This window comes from Leopardus geoffroyi, chromosome B3 (genome assembly GCF_018350155.1).
Source record: "Leopardus geoffroyi isolate Oge1 chromosome B3, O.geoffroyi_Oge1_pat1.0, whole genome shotgun sequence".
Lineage (NCBI taxonomy): Eukaryota > Metazoa > Chordata > Mammalia > Carnivora > Felidae > Leopardus > Leopardus geoffroyi.
This window is the reverse complement of record NC_059337.1, coordinates 49,414,968-49,434,910: the sequence shown is the minus strand read 5'-3', so window position 1 is coordinate 49,434,910 and position 19,943 is coordinate 49,414,968. Positions and strand designations below refer to the sequence as shown.

The following is a 19,943-nucleotide window of genomic DNA, read 5'->3' as shown; positions in this document are numbered from 1 at the left end:
CTCGTTGTTACCTGTCTCCCACTATTGGAATAAGAGCTCCATGAGGACAGGGATTTTTGTCGTTTTGTTTACAGCTATAGCCCACAATGATGAAGTCTTGGGGTGATGGTGGGGTGATCCGGAGACAACGGCCAATAAAGAATTCTTGAAGATGTCTTTGGTGCAAAAAGGTGATTTTATTAAAGCATGGGGACAAGACCCATGTGCAGGAAGGGCTGCACTGGGGTGATAGGTAACTGATTAGATACCGTCAGGTTGTGAAGAGGTTAGGGATAGAGTAAGTCTCTAAGGTATTTTGGAAACAGGGTTTCCAGAATCTTGAGGGATTAGCTGTTGCCAGGGAAATGCCATTTATTACCGGTTAGTAAAACCTGAGTCATGGAACCATGGAGATGTGTATCAGAGGGGCATAAGCCTGGAGTATGATTGCCAGCATGTATCTTGGGAGTTGAGATAAAGGAAGTTTTCAAAGGAATTTTTATATGTTAAAGTAGACTTACAGGATCCTCAAGGTTGGGATAATGTTAAGCTAAGATTCTCTTTTGCCCCTAGCAAAGGGTCATCATCAAGGCAGCTGAGCTCCTATTGGGAGGTCACTCTGCCTGTTTCAAGAACTAGTCAATGGGAATTTAATTTTTCACTTGCCTTAGTTTCCCACATTACCATGTCAAGTAGTTAAACCCTTTCCTTTGTTCTTGGGTAGCCAGGAGTATCTAAGAAATATCACATATTCCACCAGCGAACAGGGGGTACTGTTAGCCTTTATTTTGCCCTCAGCTTGCCCCACACTCCTCATCAACAATACCTAGAAGAGTTCCTGACACATAAATATATATTCTATTATCAATGAATATTTAACATTCTTTTTCACCATTTTGTATAATATGCAATTACATGAAGATATCATTTTAATTGGTTGCTTATTGATAGCCATTTGTTTCCTACCTTTTGGCATAACACGTATCTTTATATTACTGGTGGGAGAGTCAGCATTGTGTGAATGGAGGTCTCGGTTCTTGGACTCCCCTCGAGAAATATTTATCTGAGGATCTGCACTCCAATAAAGATAGCCTCGAGGAATGTAGCGAGAGGACAGCAGTTTATTAAGGTGGGAGAGCAGTATGGCCCAGAGGTGGCAACTGCACTGAGGCTACAGGGGTCCTTTCTTTGTGTATAAGCAGTCTTGGGTCACAGAGGGAGAGGTCTCTAATGGAGGCTGCTTCCAATCAGTTGGGAGATTCCTCCCACAGGTTGTGAGGGGGAGTTTTTGACCCCACAAGGTTTGTACCAAGACATTCATTGCAGCCTCCCCCCACGCCCCCCCCCACCCAATACTTCACTCTCAACCAAGAGACTGAAAATTATTTTATCCTTGTTTAATCTTCTGCTCTTATTCCCATCAACAATTATAGAAGAGCCTCGCCAGTCCTCACAAGCTATTTACACAATTCCTTCCCAACTCTCAGTTTTATCCTGCTATTTGAACAAGAAATTTCCTGCCCTTCTCACTTACATGGTCACCCAGCTTCCCCTTCTTACCTTTAATGTCAGAGGCCACATCCCTCATCCATGTTAATACCATACCCTAATGTTTCATCTGAGACTTGTTCGTTTCAACCTATGAGCATATTCAGTGTTTCACATTAGATTGAATGGACAAGTAGCCAGTCTCCAAAGTTTTTTTTTTTCTTTCAAATTATAACAGAAAACATGAGAAAGGAAAGATATGTATTCTACATCCAATAAGTTGAGCTAAAATCTTAAAATACTTCGTTACATTTATCAAGCTTGAGACCTATGATTCCTGAATCTGAAAATAGATGTCTTTTATCATTACTGAAAACTCCTCAGCTCTTTTCTTTGCATGTAGTGCCTCTTCTTTTATTTTCTCTAATTTCTTCTTCTAGAATTCCCACTGGACATAAATTGAAGCTTTTATCTTTCCTCTATATCTCTTCTCTCATACTTTATCTCTGAAATCTATATAATTTTCTCTGACCTGGTTTCTAGTTCAATAATTCTCTCTTCAACTGTGTCAAACTTGCCATTTAACTTTTGACCATTAAGTTTTCAGTATCAATCACTACGTTTTTCACAATGGAAATTTTTTTCATTCAGACCAATATTGTAGCTATAATAATGACTTCTTTTTCCAGATGTTTCAATTCCTTTTATGTTTGTAATTATCGTGAACATTTTTACTTTGTGGTCCACATCTGATTACTATATTATTTAAAGTCCTTACGTGTAAAATATTGCTGTTTTTGGTTTACTGACCCTGGGTCATGATTGAGGATGAGGGAGTGGGCAAGGAATGGGTTTTTATTCATAATTGTGAGTTCATCCTTAGTAGAGTGTTTTCTGTAAGAGTCCTGTAAAGTGTGGGTGGAGATGTTCCCTCTGAAAAGATTTTGCTTTGCTTCTACCAAGTAGTCCAAAGGAATTACCAACCAAAAATCACATTTTTATGTTAATTTCTTAGCTTAGGCATTCTCAGACAAAAAATAGGATAAACTTGAACCGCAAACCTGTGTAAAAGGTTATAAATTGTTCAGGAGATACTAAAACATCTTTTAGTATCTGGGCCCTGGATTTCTGTGTGTTTGGGGATGGGGGCATTCTCCATTCCAGTGCCCTACCTCCACCATACCCAAGGCTTTCTCTCCTAATGGCAAGTAGTCATTAAAACCAAGCACCTTATGTGGATCCTGAGAAACAACAGAAGACCATGGAGGAGGGGAAGAGAAAGAAAAAAAAAAGTTAGAGAGGGAGGGAGGCAAACCCTAAGAGACTCTTAAAAACTGAGAATAAACTGAGGGTTGATGGGGGTTGGGAGGGAGGGGAAAGTGGGTGATGGGCATTGAGGAGGGCACCTGTTGGGATGAGCACTGGATGTTGTATGGAAACCAATTTGACAATAAATTTCATATAAATAAATAAATAAATAAATAAAATGTAATAATAAAAAACCAAGCACCTTGACTACTAATACTGACAAAATGAAACCAAAAGCAAACCACACTCAATATCAGTTTGTTCTAAATTCTCTCTGTTGCTGCCATTGTTGTTGCCATTGTTTTTGTCTGTTTTGTGGGGGAAAGGGAAGGTTGCAGGATATTTCCCTTACTTTGAGAGACCAACACTGTATTTAAAAAAAAATATGTTCATTAGTGCTCGCTTCAGCAGCACATATAGTAAAATTGGAACAATACAGAGAAAATTAGCATGGCCCCTGCGCAAGTCAACACGCAAATTCGTGAAACGTTCCATATTTTTTATAAAAACGGAGGGGGACAAAACAGAAGAGACTCATAAATATGGAGAACTGAGGATTACTGGAGGGGTTGTGGGGGGGGGGATGGGCTAAATAGGTAAGGGGCAATAAGGAATCTAATCCTGAAATCATTGTTGCACCATATGCTAACTAATTTGGATGTAAATTTTAAAAAATAAAAAATAAAATTAAAAAAATAATAAAGTATAAACCACAATACTCTGAAAAAAATATGTTCATTATATTTTATACAGCATTATTTAAATGTTTTAGAGTGGAAGAATTTCCCAGTTATATAGTCACCAATGTTGCCAAAAATAGAAGACCTGGAAACACCATACAGAAATTTCCATTTTATAAAAATGCCAATCAAAACACTCCTTCTGGAACATTTCTTGGATTGTTCGTGATCTTGACATCAACTCCAAAAGATCAGAATGTACTTCTCAGATTTCCTAATTTCTCATAACAAACCAATATGGACTTACAGATGAGCCTAAACATTTTTGAAGCTGTTTTTATTTTCAAATTCCACTCCTCTTTGACCATTGACTCCTTTTTGAAAACTTGTTCCCTTCTGCCACTGCTTAAGTCCTTTATGCAGTCCACCAATAACCTACTATGTGCCAGGCCCTTTTCTGTGTAGTGACAACACAATTTTGAAGAAAGCTGCCCGAGTCCCATTTGTCATGGAGTTTATGTCTTAATGGATGGAGACAAACATGTAACTGAATCAAGTGGTGTTGAGTGACATATATAAAATCAAAGCAGGTAACAAGGAAGAAAGCAACAATCTGGTTGGGGCCATGAGGACAAGTGACTGCTATTTTACAGAAAATGGTCACTAAAGTCCTTTGCACAAGGTGACACTTGAACCGTCTTAAAGGATAGGAGAGAGAGTCACGCAGATATGTGGAAGACTAGCTATTCCAGATCAAGGGAACAGCAAATATTCCTGAAGCAGGAACACACTTGACTGCTCCAAGGAGACCAGTGTGCCCATAGGATAGTGAGTGAGGGGGACAATGACATAAAATAAGGTCAGAGTCCATCTCCCCACATATTCTTTCCGTATCCAATGATGATACCCCCTTCCCGATGTCTCTTGCATCCATCTCTCAGGTATAGTATTAATTCAGGCCCTTACCATCCTTGTTTTGCTCACCAGAAACTGGCCAGTACAACACTGCCTGCATTTATAGGTGTTCTATAAATGTTTGGTGATAATGTACTTGAATTACCTTCTCCAGAACCTGTTGTCTTGGCTGGCTCCTCATCAAACATCTAATGAAATTTGTATCCCTGAATTTAGTTTTCTCTAGTATTCTAACTTCTTCTTTGAAACTTTACTGTGATAGGAAATGAAATTATATTCACACACAAACTTGACTAGACTACTTTTTAATTATAAGCTTAATTGGCACAAAGTTCACTGAAGATACACTTCACTTTTACACAATCTTATAAATAGAAAAATACATTGATACAAAAAATATGTTACTTCAATAGCAAATTCAAACAAGTGATTTCCCAAGAGAATACAGGTTATTTATTTCAATAATTAAAGATAGTTCCTGCATGTGCACTCTATCATGTATATGTTTAATTGTGTATTATAGATAAGGCCAATGGGATATGTAGCTAATTGCTCATTTGGTTCTTGAAAAAGTGAAACATACAAATATTGTCTTTTTAACTATATATAAAATGCTGCCTGATACATAGCAGTAAAATTATAATTCACCTCACTGAAGTCTTACGGCAACTTTAAAAGGCACTGCTTGTGATTATGACCCTGCCCTTGTAATGTCTGAATCTTCGTCTCACTGAAATAACACAGTTCAAATGCACAGGACTCAATGACTTCTTCAGTATTTAAAAGAAGTCTTCATTTCAAGACTAGAAATATGTAAGATCTTAGTAACCACAGTTAGTTGTTTTAAAGGAGTGGTGGGAGGGAACTGGCAAAAAAACAGGATACTCAATAAAAAAACTATTTGAAAATTACCATATAAAAGTAATTACTTTCCATCATCACTGTATTTTTCTCATTACAGTTCTTCCAAGCATTTGCCACCACAAAATACATTTACTTTTATTCTTTGTTTAAATTACAATGAGTGATATTTCTTCCTAAATAGCGACTAAGCTTTTTGGAACTTTTTATCTAATTTCTTTAAACCACTTTAATAAATAAGAATTTTCCCCTATTGACCTTTATAAACACCTGCCATAAGGCATATTTTAAAACTACCTTGAATCTGATATGAAGACTCTTAAGCATTACAGAGGAATCCATGAGCTTGGCAACACCCAGCAAATGCAATAAATGCCTGTGATCTCAATAAAAAATACAGGCTATAGAAGGTTTCATTTTTCTTATATTCAGCTATAGTATAACTGCTTAAATACAAACATCTTTTATCTACCAAACAGCAAACAGTTTATGTAATTAAAAACTAATTCCTTCAATTCCACCAATGTAAAAAATAAAACAAATTGCAAATATCAATGACATAAAGCAGGATGGTGAGACAAAAGATTAGTAGTTCATAAGCTAATTAAAACTACTGTCTGAGGATGCCAGACCAACATTATAAATATGAAGAAAAAGAAGCTAAATGTTTACTTATCACAAATAACTTCAGCATAAGCACCAGCTATGTCCAAATGTGGCCAGCACATAAGCCAAATATAAATGCACAGGTCACAGTGAAATAAAGCCATAAAAATCTAATTCCCTGACCCTTCGATCAACCCTTCAGAGCAGTGGGAATATAGCAGGGAGCTAGAAGCCCCACTTCAGCTGCTCATGCTATATTAAGATACCCCTGACCTCACCCCCAATTCCTTACCTACCAAGAGTCAAAGCGAGTGTATAACTGGTCAATCCAGTTTATCCAGAGTCTATAGACATAACCATAATTTATCCTATATTCATTTTAAAGATAATATTTATATAAATACTCACAGATATTGAACTGACATTTGTATATATTCTTAGTTAACATTCAAGTGGTTTAGATGGCATTTTACAAGGTCACCTACAGTACAAGTATGGTTTTTTAAATTTGGATTAAGATTGTTTTATAATTGTACCTAAGATTTTAAGTGTTAGACTCTGTACTGATGTATGTTAAGGCAAGTGATGGCATCTTTAGTCATTCTACTTAATAAATGCACTCTTCTGTAACCACAGAATCCTCAATTCTTGAATGATCTACTGTCATGGGCTAAAGTTTTATAAGGCACTTTTGGCAATGTGAAACATTCTCACAACTCTCAGGCTGAATCTTAAATATTTACAAAGCTGCAGCAAATTAATTTTGAAACCAGATGCTTTAATTGACAGCTCTAATTGGGACGGTGAGAAGCAGTTTGTACACGTCGGTTCATCTCTCTCTGTGCCATGTATTACACACAGAGAAGATCACAGACCCTTGAGTTATTGTGTAGCTCACTGGACTCTTCAACAGCCACATATCCCCTTCTCCTTTTCTTCATTCAAGTGATCTGTGGAGGTGTGACCATTGGATCGTACCACTCCTTCAGGAATCCAGGATTTGTCTACACACCGTTCCATTCGCTTCATTATCAGGTCCAGGAGCATCTCGATTGCTTGGTTTATGTTTGTCCCGTTGGCAGCACTAGTTTCAAAGTAGGGGATTCTGCAAGACAGAGACAATTCAGGTAAAAACCTGTGGAGGGAAAAGAAAGTGACCTTTGCCCTTTATAATTCAACTTCAAAAGTAAGTGGAGCATAAATATACAAGAAAATAAAAATGCTTTACCACAACAGAGTACATAAAAAAGCAAAAGAAGACAATAATATAATTAACACTGAATTCCTAACAGAGAAAAACCTCTGGAAATTTTTATTCACATTTCACAGATGATTTTTTTATGTTTATTTTTGAGAGAGAGAGAGAGAGAGAAGACAGAGTGCGAGTGGGGGAGGGGCAGAGATAGAGGGAGACACAGAAGCATGCTCCAGACTGAGCTGTCAGCACAGAGCCTGACACGGGACTCGAACCCATGAATTGTGAGATCATGACTTGAGCCAAAGACAGACACTCGACTGAGCCACCTAGGTGTCCCCCACCCCCCATTTCACAGATGATTAAACAGAGGCTCAGAAAGATGAAGTAATTTTCCCAGTTTCATAAAAATACAAAGTAGAAGAGCCAGGATTTGAATCCACAGCTGCTTGATTCCAGTGAAACCAACTCAACCATTACGTTCTACTGGTTCCAAACTCATCTGCTTTGTATGAGGATTTCCAAAACAAATCCCTTCGACTGCATGCTGCACATGCACTGACAGTAGAGAAAAATGCACGCTCTCTGGCTGTGTTTGTCAAAGGCTTTGCCACTTGTCAATTCTAGCCTGTATTCTCTGGTCATAAACTTGAAGACATTCTGATTTCTACATCATCTCAGAGTCTGTCTCAAGGACATCAGTCTTTGGTTACCCAAGGACCTGTGATATATGTGAAATTTTTAAATAATTCACAAAACATAGTTTCAAAACTATTAAGACTGCTTTTCATATAATCTTGAGAAATGAGTCTTCTTTTTTCTTTTTTTATTTCTTTTTTAAATTTACATCCAAGTTAGTTAGCATACAGTGCAACAATGATTTTAGGAGTAGATTCCTTAATGCCCCTTATCCATTTAGCCCATCCCTCCTCCCACAATCCCTCCAGTAACTCTCTGTTCTCCATATTTAAGAGTCTCTTATGTTTTGTCCCCCTTCCTGTTTTTATATTATTTTTGCGCCCCTTCCCTTATGTTCATCTGTTTTGTAACTTAAAATCCTCATATGAGTGAAGTCATCTATTTGTCTTTCTCTGATTTTGCTTAGCATAATAACCTCTAGTTCCATCCACATAGTTGCAAATGGCAATATTTCATTCTTTTTGATTGCCAAGTAATATTCCCTTATATATATACAACACATCTTCTTTATCCATCCGTCCATCAACGGACATTTGGGCTCTTTCCATACTTTGGCCATTGTTGATAGTACTGCAATAAACTTTGGGGTGCATGTGCCCCTTTGAAATAGCACACCTGCATTCCTTGGATAAATACCTAGTAGTGCAATTGCTGGGTTGTAGGGTAGTTCTTTTTTTAATTTTTTGAGGAACCTCCATACTGTTTTCCAGAGTGACTGCACCAGTTTGCGTTCCCACCAGCAGTGCAAAAGAGATCCTCTTTCTCCGCATCCTCACCAACATCTGTTGTTGCCTGAGTTGTTACTGTTAGCCATTCTGACAGGTGTGAGGTGGTATCTCATTGTGGTTTTGATTTGTATTTCCCTGATGAGGAGTAATGTTGAGCACGTTTTCATGTGTCAGTTGGCCATGTGGATGTCTTCTTTGGAGAAGTGTCTATTCATGTCTTTTGCCCAGAGAAATGCGTCTTCTTTCAGTGGCCACCTTTTATACATTTGAGTTAGTTCTTGAAACAGGATTAATCAACTGCCAAATTCTTCCTGCTTCTTAGTAAAGCCATGAAAACAGTGATAAAACTGTATTTCCTCAAACTATCGATTCCATTTCCACCATTTAGTAAGGAACCTGACCAAAATGCTCTGAGATATAACAACTGCAAAAGAAAGTTGTTTGAGCACCTCTGTGGGTATTGCAATTGAGTCTAGTTAAATGTTCATTACATTTATAGGGACTTTACAATTCTCCATCAGTATTACTTTTTTTGGAGAATATCTTTGTTTTCCTGTGTTCTCCTAGTATGTTAATACCACATGAGTGCCTCTGATTACAATTTCAGTTCCTCTTTTGTTATTTCTTGGCTAGGAGCAGCTTCCACCTGAGAGCTTTTATAAATATATATATTTTTAAACTTCCTAGTGCTTTTACATCAAAAATCAAAAGAAGACAATAAAATAATTGACACTGAATTCCTAACAGAGAAAAACCTCTGGAAATTTTTATTCACATTTCACAGATGATTTTAAACCGAGGCTCAGAAAGGTGAAGTCATTTTCCAAGTTTCACAAAGATACAAAGTAGCAGAGCCAGGATTTGAATCCACAGCTTCGTGATTCCAGCTTGATTCCAGTTCTTCTCACAGCTGCTTTGCTTCTACTGTCACTAAGATGCCATAGTGGGGGAGGGGGGAAGCGCCTGGGTGGCTCAGTTGGCTAAACATCTGACAACTCTTCACCTTGGCTCAGGTCATGATCTCACCATCCTGAGATCTGAGATCGAGCCTGCATGGGCTCCTTGCAGGGGCTTCTCTCTCCCTCTCCCCCAGTCCCTCCCCTCCCCCTCTCCCTCTTCCCCACCTCCACCACTGCCCTCGCAATGTTGCATGTACCCCCTCTCTATTAAAAAAAAAGGGCAGCAGCAGTACAGTAGGGGGTACATGTATAGGAATGGAAGGCTATTTCTCCATATGATTCCTCATGAGGCTGTCTTGTTATCTGCACACTTCCTGTAGGAGCTGATAGGACTTGCAACTGGACCTCTGCACTTCTCTCCTGCTCCAGGCTAGCTCTTAAAAACTGGTTGAGGAACTCTCCAATGAACATTTATCCATCCATCTGTGAGTACTACGAGACACAGTTGCTCTACTGATTCAACCCTGTCCATGTTCATACCCCTCTGTATCCTGATGCTAACATACCTTAATCAGGAAACAGTATGCTGGGAAAATTACATGTTCTTAGTGTTTTTAAACCTGCCTGGCAATACCTTTGGTTACTGTCAGTCATCTTAATTCCATCTTCATCTGTTGCCTTATCCATAAAATGAAGATAATGCGTCTCTCTTTCCCACTCCCCTGGTCACATGCAATATTTGATGACCAAGTGGAAGGAGTGCATCCTTTGTGAGGATTCAACAAATATTTATTTATTGAGCACTTATGTTATTGAGCTGAATCACGGAGACAGTGTGTGATGTTGCCATTGTTTTAAGAATGGAATTTAGGTTGAGAATTCTCAAAATTTAAATATTTACATTTTCTTCATCATGATTTTTCTTAACTACACCATGAAGAATCATTTAATGTCTACAGAAAATTTCTCATACTTAAAAGAAGGCTTGGGGCACCTGGGTGGCTCAGTCGGTTGGGCGTCCGACTTCAGCTCAGGTCATGATCTCACAGTACGTGAGTTCGAGCCCCACGTCGGGCTCTGTGCTGACAGCTCAGAGCCTGGAGCCTGTTTCAGATTCTGTGTCTCCCTCTCTCTCTGCCCCTCCCCTGTTCATGCTCTGTCTCTCTCTGTCTCAAAAATAAATAAAAACATCAAAAAATTTAAAAAAAAAATAAAAGAAGGCTTAATCATTCTACCACCATTCAGAAATATACTGTTTCATGGAAAAGCAACTGAAAAATTCATCATTCCCCCCAAGAATAATGAGCTGAAATTGGAAATACAAAAAGAGAAAAAGAAAGAGAGAGAGGAGGAGGAGGATGAGGAGGAGGATGAGGATGAGGAGGAGGAGGAGGAGGAGGAGAAGGGGGAGGGAGGGAGGGAGGGAGGGAAAGAAACAAAGAAGGGGGAAATAAAACTGGGTGAACAGAAGAACTTTCTTGTCATCATAATGCACATCTAATTTTTTGAAATCCCCTCAAAATCCAATGTAAATAGCTTTCAAACTCAGGTCCTGAGCTCCAATGAATTCAACTGAACCTATTAAGCTGTTTCTACTTTCCACAGTTTTTTCCCTCTTGCTCCTGAAAATTGCTTCACAGTTATTTTTGAGGCATACATGAAAATCATAGTTGAAAATACTTTTAAGAACTATAAAATCTATGCATGGAAGTTACAAACATCCTTGACAATGGTTAGGAGCCATAACCTCTGAAGCCAGCCTGCCTGGATTCGAATCCTAGTACAACCTCTTACCAACTATGGAACCCTGACAAGCCATTAAACTCTGTGCCTTATTTGCTTCATCCATAAAACTAAACACTATCAGCATTGTCTTATAAGGATTAAATGAGTTAACATTTAAAGCATTTATATCATAATCTGACACATAAGAAATGTGTCATTTTTGATATATGTGTCACTGATAAATGTTTCTTATTTCTAAGGCAGAAATAGGTTAGGTTACAAAAGTATGTTTGTAATTTTGTTGTTTAACACTAAGAACACATCATCCCATAGAAACACTGTCACTGAGTCATAAGACAGTCATAACTCCAAGAGACCTGAGCAGCATTATCAACATTAAACTCTCAAACTATCTTAAAACTACTGATTTAATCCACAATGTACCTGACCTACAGAACTACCCTAAATCCTAGTACCTGGGACCATGCTATGCTTCCTTCCTACATCAGGGATGGCTCACTCAGACCCGTCCTTGCTGGAGTTCTTCATGCCCCAAAGCATCTGCCTACCTTGAGTCCTCATGAGATCCCTAATTCCAAGTGATCTTCACAAATGCAGAGAGAACTGGACCTTATTTCACTGATTAATACTAAGGTAGAAATGATTGATGCCTCTAGCAGATCAATAAGCTATTGTCTAATATAGTTGCTAACTTAAATATTTAATTGGTAGAACTTCAAGTTATATGAATTAGGTTACAAACTTTCAAGTCACTCAGGTTGATATAGTACATCTTTTAATAAGATGTACTTTAAATTTTAATTCCAAATTCAAGCAACAACATCTCAGTCAAGTATATTTTCTTGCCATTTGTGAAGCCCCAGGTCATGGGACCAGGAGTCTGGTTAACAACCTTAATCTTTAGACTAATCATTCAGAGTCTTCCTTAGAAGACTCTGGGGCAATGCGGTTTTTGTTTCTAGAGGAATAAATGACTGCTAAAATTCACTCCTCTCTGCTCTCTGATAGTTACGCTGCCAGAGAAGCAAATGAGATCCACAGAGAAGACCCTGAAATAAGACTATCTTTCCACAATAAGTGATGCTCCAGAAATAGAAATGTGCCTTTGAGTTCACATTTGAAAACTGGACTGTCTTGCTTGTCCTAAGGGCAAAAATGAATCTAGTGGATGCAGTTAGTACTATTTTTATGTCCGTATCTTCTTGATGTTCACTTTTAGAAGGCATTCAGGCTACATTATCCAAACACTTCTCCATATCTGTAAAGAGGATAACCGTGGTTCATGGGGTCATTGCGGTAAGGAGAAATTGAGATAATACATGTAAAGGGTTTACTTAGCACAAGCCTAGAATCCAAAAAGTGCTCAATAAATGATGATCTAATGGGTTTTTTCTTCTCTAAGAATAATATTCTGCTTTTCCAAAAAGTTCTTAGGCAAACAATTTTAAAAATTAGCTTAAATTCAAGAGGATCAATTCCCCTTTTAACCACAGAAATAGTGATATTGTCCCTTCTCTCCACATGGTGGTGCTAATGTAGCATTACTAGAGGCAGTATTACCAAACTTGTGAAAAAAACCTTGTGCAGCTACCTGTGATATCAGTCCAAAAATAACCACTCAATAGTCATTTGGAATGCATGCAGAATCCAATTTTGGTATATTTTTTAAAATAAATAGATTAATCACAGATTTTAAAATAAATAAAATGAGCAAAATGGCTAACTACTTCAAATCAATGAGGGAGGGTATTATGATCATTTACAGTTGTTCACCAGGATATCAAGATCCTGCTCATGCCATAGGTCAGGATCCACATCAGGCTGGTTTCCATTCTACTATTTATTTCCACAAAACTAGAAGACCCTAGATTACAGTTAGAGGTTGTCAAAAATGAAAGCAAGTATATTTGAGGGTTCTGTCAAATGGTTCTAGTTATTTGGCTCCAGTATGGATCCAGATATTATGGAGAAATTTTTTACTAAATTACATAATTAGTCTCACTACTTTTCAAAGTCTTTTGAATGCTAAATGAACAACCATGTATAAGAAAGGGCTGGTTTATGGACTGTTTCAAACTAGGAGGTTGTGCCAAATAAAATCTAGATCCTGTAATGAGTTGTGTGGGGTTCTGAAAAAGTTTGCATGTTTAGTTTCAGCTTATGTGTGTGGTTTTAAACGTGCCCAATAATACATCATTATTTCTTGTATAAAGGAAGGATGTCATCAAGTATGCAAAGAATCAAATTATTTGAGATCAAGCTATTCATACCACATTTCATCTAGTTCAACGCACAAAGGACACTAAGTATGCTCCTGAGCTAAGCCACTTGAACCCCAGAAATAGCCTGTACTCAATAATGTAAATAAATGTTTTTAACACATCCTTTAATCCAGAAACTCTTGAGCAACTTTCTCATCAATAGCTCACAGCCTCCAGTGGGGAAAAAGTTGTCTTAAATTTGCTGCCTTTAAGGAAGTAGATCTTAAAAGTTCTCATCAGATGAAAAAAATTGTAATGATATGTGGTGATGGATGTTAACTTACTGTGGTGATCATTTTGCAACACATGTATCAAATCATCCCATTGTACACCTAAAACTAATACAATATGTCAATTATTACTCAATTTAAAAAAATTGCTACTCGTTCCTCTGTACGACACATGAAATATGTACATTCAGTTTTCACTCCTTCCTTGTAGTCACATTTTTTTCTATTTCTTTCAACTCTGAATCACTAACAAAAGGGTTGTAATGACCACCAACTAACCTTGTGAAAAAAGAAGAGTCTGGGAGGGTATTTGGATGCAGCCATTTTTACTCACAAAGTCCTTGCCTGCCCACTTGTGGTGGATACTCTCTCAGTACCAACCCCAGGGTCCCTTCCCAGTCTATACCACAGCTGATTTAATCAACTGTGAAAGAAAAACATTCCTCTCTAAAACATGGATTTTCCAATGATGCGTCATTGAGCACATTTCCCTCACCCATCCATGGTACAGTAGACAACTGCTTCACATTCTGTGCATAATGATTTCTCCAACTATACTGTCAAGGAAAATATCCACCAGCATGCACGTCTGATAGTAACTTGACATCCACGCCAGTGGTTCTCAAAGTGCTGTCTTCAGCCACCTGCAGGAGCAGCATCCGGGGATCGGAAACAAATTTCTGGGTTCCACCCCGGATCTACTGAAACAGAAACTCCTTGTGGGGGGTGCCTGGGTGGCTTAGTCTGTTAAGCATCCGACTTCAGCTTACATCATGACCTCAGAGTTCCTGAGTCCAAGCCCAGCATCAGGCTGTCAATGAAGAGCCCACTAGAGACGCTCTGTCCCCCGTTCTCTCTGCCCCTCCCCCGCGTGTGTGTTCGTGTGTGTGTGCGTTGTGTGTGTGCGCGCACACACAAGCTCTGTCTCCCTCTCTCTCTCTCTCTAGCTCTGCCTCTCTCAAAAATAAAAAATATATATATATTAGAAAATAAAATAAAGAAACTCCTTGGGACCCAGCATTCAGGTAATTCCGAAGTGCACTACACTAAGGCTTGAAATCCCATAGTATCACCTCAAAGAGAATGTTGCCAATACTGGATTCTGCTTCCTCTTCTAACGTATTTGACTTTGTAGCTATTTTTTAAAGTGTTTCAGCAACTGTAGACTGTAATTGTTTTGAATGGCAGCAGTACAAGTTTGAGCAAACCTGCTTTACTCTTTTCTCTGACTGCATTGACAATTTTATTCAATATAACATACTAGAAACTATTATTTTGCACTTGTTCTAAACAAACCTAAATATTATAGGGAATCACAGGTAAATGGATTATTAATCTACTAAAAATAAAACTTCTGATATTCTTCATCAAGCATTCAATTCACCCTTTCCATTTTTGGCTGCCCCATGAAATCCTTATTCTCAGATCTACTGTCCTCACAGACACAGACTTATGTTCCATATTTGTACTGTAACATGGTCTTTATTACGTTTTCAAAGTTTTTCTAAGACAAAGTCTTTCTCCAAATGCATGTATATTTAAGAGAACCATTTGTGAGCCAATGATCCATTTTCAGGAACTGGGGAGAAAAGGTAGCACAATAGGAACAGCAAATGCAAATTTATCAAATATACAAACGATATCATAGATGTATCATAAACTGTATCCTATTTTATGACTTTTAGCATAGAGATAAACTGACCAACATAGCCCTTTAGTACATGTACAGCCAATGAAAATGTTAAGGATTAAAAATGAAAAAAAGATTCTGTGAAAATAATCATTAAACTTAGATGTCAAATTTATGAAATGCATATGCACTAAACTGTTTCATTATAGCTCCTCCTGAAATTGCGAAAAAGCCTAGAGAACTACATTTTATGCTTCCTAATTCCTAAGAAAATTTTGTTTCCATTCCTTTCCATTCTTCTCCAATAGATTCCATAATCTTATGTGCTAATCCCTCCTCTCATTTTAACTTTACTCAGAAACTTTAGATTGAGCCCCTCTTATGAAGTACTCCCCAGAGCTTGTGAGCTGGACATAGATGAAAGACAATCTCTGTCTCCCTACAATCCCAGATTCCCCCTACAGACAGAAGGCAATGTTGGGCTCTTTGATACCAGGGAGGATGTGGAATCCTGAGAACCAGAACAGAGGAAATAAACAAAAGGCTGAAAAAGCCCAGAGGGGGGAGAAGTCAATCCTGGCTCCCCTCCAGTACTTGAGAACATACTTGTTGGATCTAGCTAGCTCCCCTAGATGCCCTACCTCTTTTGGCTTCATTCACATACTTCTCAAGAGCATGGTCTAGGTCCATGGTTTCCATTGCTTCATCGCTCACTTCCGCCTCACCTACTTGCAACATAGCTCCCAGGTCCCAGTTTCGACACTTCAGTATTCTCATTGGTATCTGGCCCTCCCCCTTTCCTTTGCACTACATTCATTACAGGAGTGCCTCTCAAGAATAGATGAGCATATCAGAATCTCCTGTGGGGCTCTGCCAGCCTCCACCTCAGAATCACTACTCCAGACCAAGTGTGTCAGAAGCTCAGAGGTGAGGCCCAGATCTGAGTATTTGTTAATAGCACCAGAGGTACTTTTAACATGACAATCAAGTGGAGAGCTTTTAAAAGACATCAATGTCCAGGCCCCTGCCTGTGGTGGTTTTGTAACAGGTCAACTTGGTTAGGCTGAACATTCCCCAGAATTTCCTTTCTAGTTAGGGTAGATCACAGGAGAGATTTGGGGGATATTGGGGGGTGGAAGTGAAGCAGCCGCCACTCCGTAGCTCTCATACATTGTTGCTCACCTTCTGGCTCATCTCGTTGGCATAAACCAGCAAACACACCTCCACCTGCTCCACATTCCCCAAGATCCTCTCAGTTTTCTCCAGCTCCTGGGCCAAGTGAGTGTGCCTAGCTCTGTGCCAAAGGTCCCTGGCTTCTCTAAGCTATCCACACCATCCAGGCCAGAGGCAGCAAGTGCTGACATGGGTTTCATGTGTCATTATGGGTCCCAGATGGTGTTTCCTGGTGCTCTCTCTCATCTTAGACCCACCTTCCCTTCCTGACTTCCTGTCCTGTGGACTTCAAGCTTCAGCATCAGAAACAACACTTTACAGAAACTGTTTAACCAGCTCCCACAAATCCCTGTAACAAATTTTTTTAGGTATAATTTTCTTCGATTGAATCTTGCCTAATAAATTGCTCCAGGCCAATTATTTCAGAAGCTCAGAGGTAAGGCCCAGACACAAGCATTCGTTAAAAGCTCCTCAGATTTTTTTTTTTTTTTGTATCTAAATAAAGATTTTGAGAGAGAAAGAGCATGCACACAGGAAGAGGGGAAGGGCAGAGAGAAAGGATCCCAAGCAGGCTTTGTGCCAGCAGTGCTGAGCCCAACGTAGGGACTGAATTCACAAACCCATGAGATCATGACCTGAGCCAAAACCAAGACTCAGGACACTTAACTGACTGAGCGAACACAGGTGCCTGGCTCCTCAGGTGATTCTAACACAGTTAAGCACCATCTATCCTACAGTGAAAACCTCCACACCCTACTGCAAATCTGTGCCAGGGTAAGCTAATATAGTCGATGGGAAGACACACAGCTCCTCAGCCCCACCCTGCCTTGCCCCACCCCTAGAATTGAGAAAGACTTAAAATCCTGCTCTGCCCCACCCTGTCTCTAGTGTTTCCTCCCTCCATTTCACCCCACCCACCCACCACCCTAGACTGATATAGACAAGTACTTATCACATCCCTCCACGTTCAAAGGCTTTCAGCAACTTCCTGTCCCCCAGGAGATTAAGTCTCCTCTCCTTATCTGGCATTCAAAACTGTCCCCAGACTCTGGCTTCTTCCCGCCTGGCCAAACTATCCTTCTACTCCCTTCCCAATGTGAACCCTATCCTCCAGTGTTTTCTGGTCCTCCATCAGTCCAAGGAAGAACAAAGCAGTTGTCACAAGATAAAAAGAGAAAGTGCCTCCTCTGGCCTCCTTGGATTCTGCCTAACAACCAGGACCACTAGCATCTCCTGCACACCACACCACCTCTCTCTCTAACCTCCCTTCCTTCTCAACTCCACTTGCTGCCTCCTGCTTACATTAAGGGTAATTAATGCATACACATTTGAGTTCTCATTGTATTAGAGGTAGAAACAAAGTAGAGCACAAATTCCTTTGTAGAGGTGCCCTGACATTTTTAACAAGCGGAGGCTAACCCCTTCTTTCATGGCCAATTAATGCTGTTGCTACTGTGATCCTATTCCGGAGCTCAAGGAAGACAGTATTTAGATTATTCTCTCCAACAAAACCACAACCTAAACCAAGGGGATCCTCACACTCCTCTCCCAGCATAGAAATTTCAAAGCCAATAGGCCTGTTTGTATTCTGGGGCTCTCTACGGCAGCACATGAACTGGCTTTGCAATTTTTTGGCTGAATAGAGATAATTTTCTTATCCCATGCATCTCCTACTTGCATCTTGGGGAAGCAGCCTTATAGAATTAGGGCATTTGCATTCAAATGTGTCTTTCTTCAAACACCATGAGATTGAGAAAATGGTACTGAAAGAGTAAATTAAAGCCCTCACCCAGTGTTTTTCCTATATTTTCACATATTAATATGCAAAGTAGGTATTTATACCTCCCAAGGCTTACATCCGAGTGTGCTGATTTTTTTGCTTTTGTATTTTCTATTACCCATTCATGTGCTAATGTTTGAATTGGAAATGTTTTCTCTAGATTTCTCCACAGAAACACTCACCCATATTTCTCTGCAAGTCCTCTTGCTTCTTCCTCTTTTACTACTCTCTGGTCTTCTAGATCACTCTTATTTCCACATAACACTATATCTGGGTTTTCACAATATGCATGCATTTGTAGCTGGCCTATAAGAAAAATTATTATAGGAAAATAAGTGTACGGTCAATGGAAAATATATGCAAAAGTGCTTCAAAACTGTAAATGGATAGAGAGACATAAATGATATAATGCTTTCAAAAGCATTAATAACCTAATCAACAAAACCGAATGGATGGGACAGATATGTAAAACTTATCCTTAAGTTCATACCTCACCTTATTTAAATATCAGAGAGGAGCGGGATAATTTGCTAACCCTCCAAAAGTATGTATGTGCATGTGGCAACCACGGGCATACACCCATGAGGCTCTCTTTCTGTTGAAGGCCATTTGAAAAATACTTAGAAAATTTTAGTACTTATTGCTAATCTTAAAGCTCTGTTTTTCCTATGGTTTCTTTCCACGCAACAACATTTTTAAGAGAACGGTCTTCATACAAACTAGCTTGTTTCTCTCTGAAATGTTTTTCACATTTTTCTATTATCCTAAAGCAGAATCGATTCAATTAAAATAAACAAGATACAAGATTGAGAGAAAATTTAGAATAAATAATAAATGATTCTGTCACCAGAACCAAGAGGAAGCAGGAGACTATAATTCTTATTCCACAGCTTTTTTTTCTTTTCACCTGAAAACCCGTAAATAGGCATAATTTTAAAAAGCAATTAAACAAATCTTATTTCTTATTCGTCACACCCCATAATAAAATTAAAGCAGCCCAAACTTTGACATTAAGACATACCTCAAAGTTGGTATGGCCTATTTTTATCATGGTTAACCAGAACAGTGTTGACATTTTAGTTCCTCATTACAAAGTCATGTTCATTATATTATCAAGAGAAAATCTAGTCGGCAAGCATTCACTGATCGTTAACATAGGCCAGATACTTGGTGCAGAATTTCAGAGCCCTGGCCTTTGCCTTCAAGGGACAATCGGGTAACAAGGCCTATACAGGCAAAACCAAACTGTGTTTCCACTGACTGCCATGCCCTTTCTTTCCTCCAGGCTGGTACACATTCTGTCCCCATGTGCTTGAATACCCAGCCACAACCTTCCTTCCAGGAATCTTGACCATTCTTTTAAGACTTGACTCCCAGTTACCTCTACTGTGAAACCTTTCTGGTCTCCAGAGAGTCTCTGTGTTCTATTAACCCATGTGTCCAGTGTCATGATTACAAACATGAACTCAGAACAGACTGTGTCTAAGGTTGAATCCTGGCCCACCATTTACTAGCTGTGTGACCCTGACCAAGTTGTTTCCCCATCTGTAAATGGTAATAATAATGGTACTTACTTCATAGGGTTAAGGTGTGGATTAAATGAGTTAATTCAGTGATTCTCCAAGAAAGGTCCATGGACCAGCAGCCTCACCATCACTAGGGAACTTACTACAAATGCAAATTCTCAGATCCCACCCCAGATCTACTGAATCAGGAATGCTGGATCTGGGGCCCAGAATCCGCGTTTTCATAAGCCCTCTGGGTG

The 19,943-nt window shown here is 39.1% G+C and overlaps 1 protein-coding gene and 1 non-coding gene across 5 annotated transcripts in view; one reads left to right on the top strand and one right to left on the bottom strand.

The window, feature by feature from the left end:
- Nucleotides 1-3,170: 3,170 nt before the first annotated feature.
- LOC123584513 lies at nucleotides 3,171-3,276 on the top strand. Its single transcript, XR_006705481.1, has one exon. It is a non-coding gene; the product is annotated as a U6 spliceosomal RNA (small nuclear RNA).
- Nucleotides 3,277-4,659: 1,383 nt separating this feature from the next.
- RAB27A (RAB27A, member RAS oncogene family) overlaps nucleotides 4,660-19,943 on the bottom strand; it is a 76,078-nt gene continuing 60,794 nt past the window's right edge. For all 4 annotated transcript variants that reach the window (XM_045449684.1, XM_045449683.1, XM_045449686.1 and 1 more), the window contains 2 exons: nucleotides 18,361-18,484; nucleotides 4,660-6,942 (listed from right to left, as the gene is read on the bottom strand). In XM_045449684.1, the coding sequence (XP_045305640.1) occupies nucleotides 6,744-6,942; nucleotides 18,361-18,484 (323 nt within the window). In that variant the 3' untranslated portion in view covers nucleotides 4,660-6,743. The remainder of the gene's footprint in view (nucleotides 6,943-18,360; nucleotides 18,485-19,943) is intronic.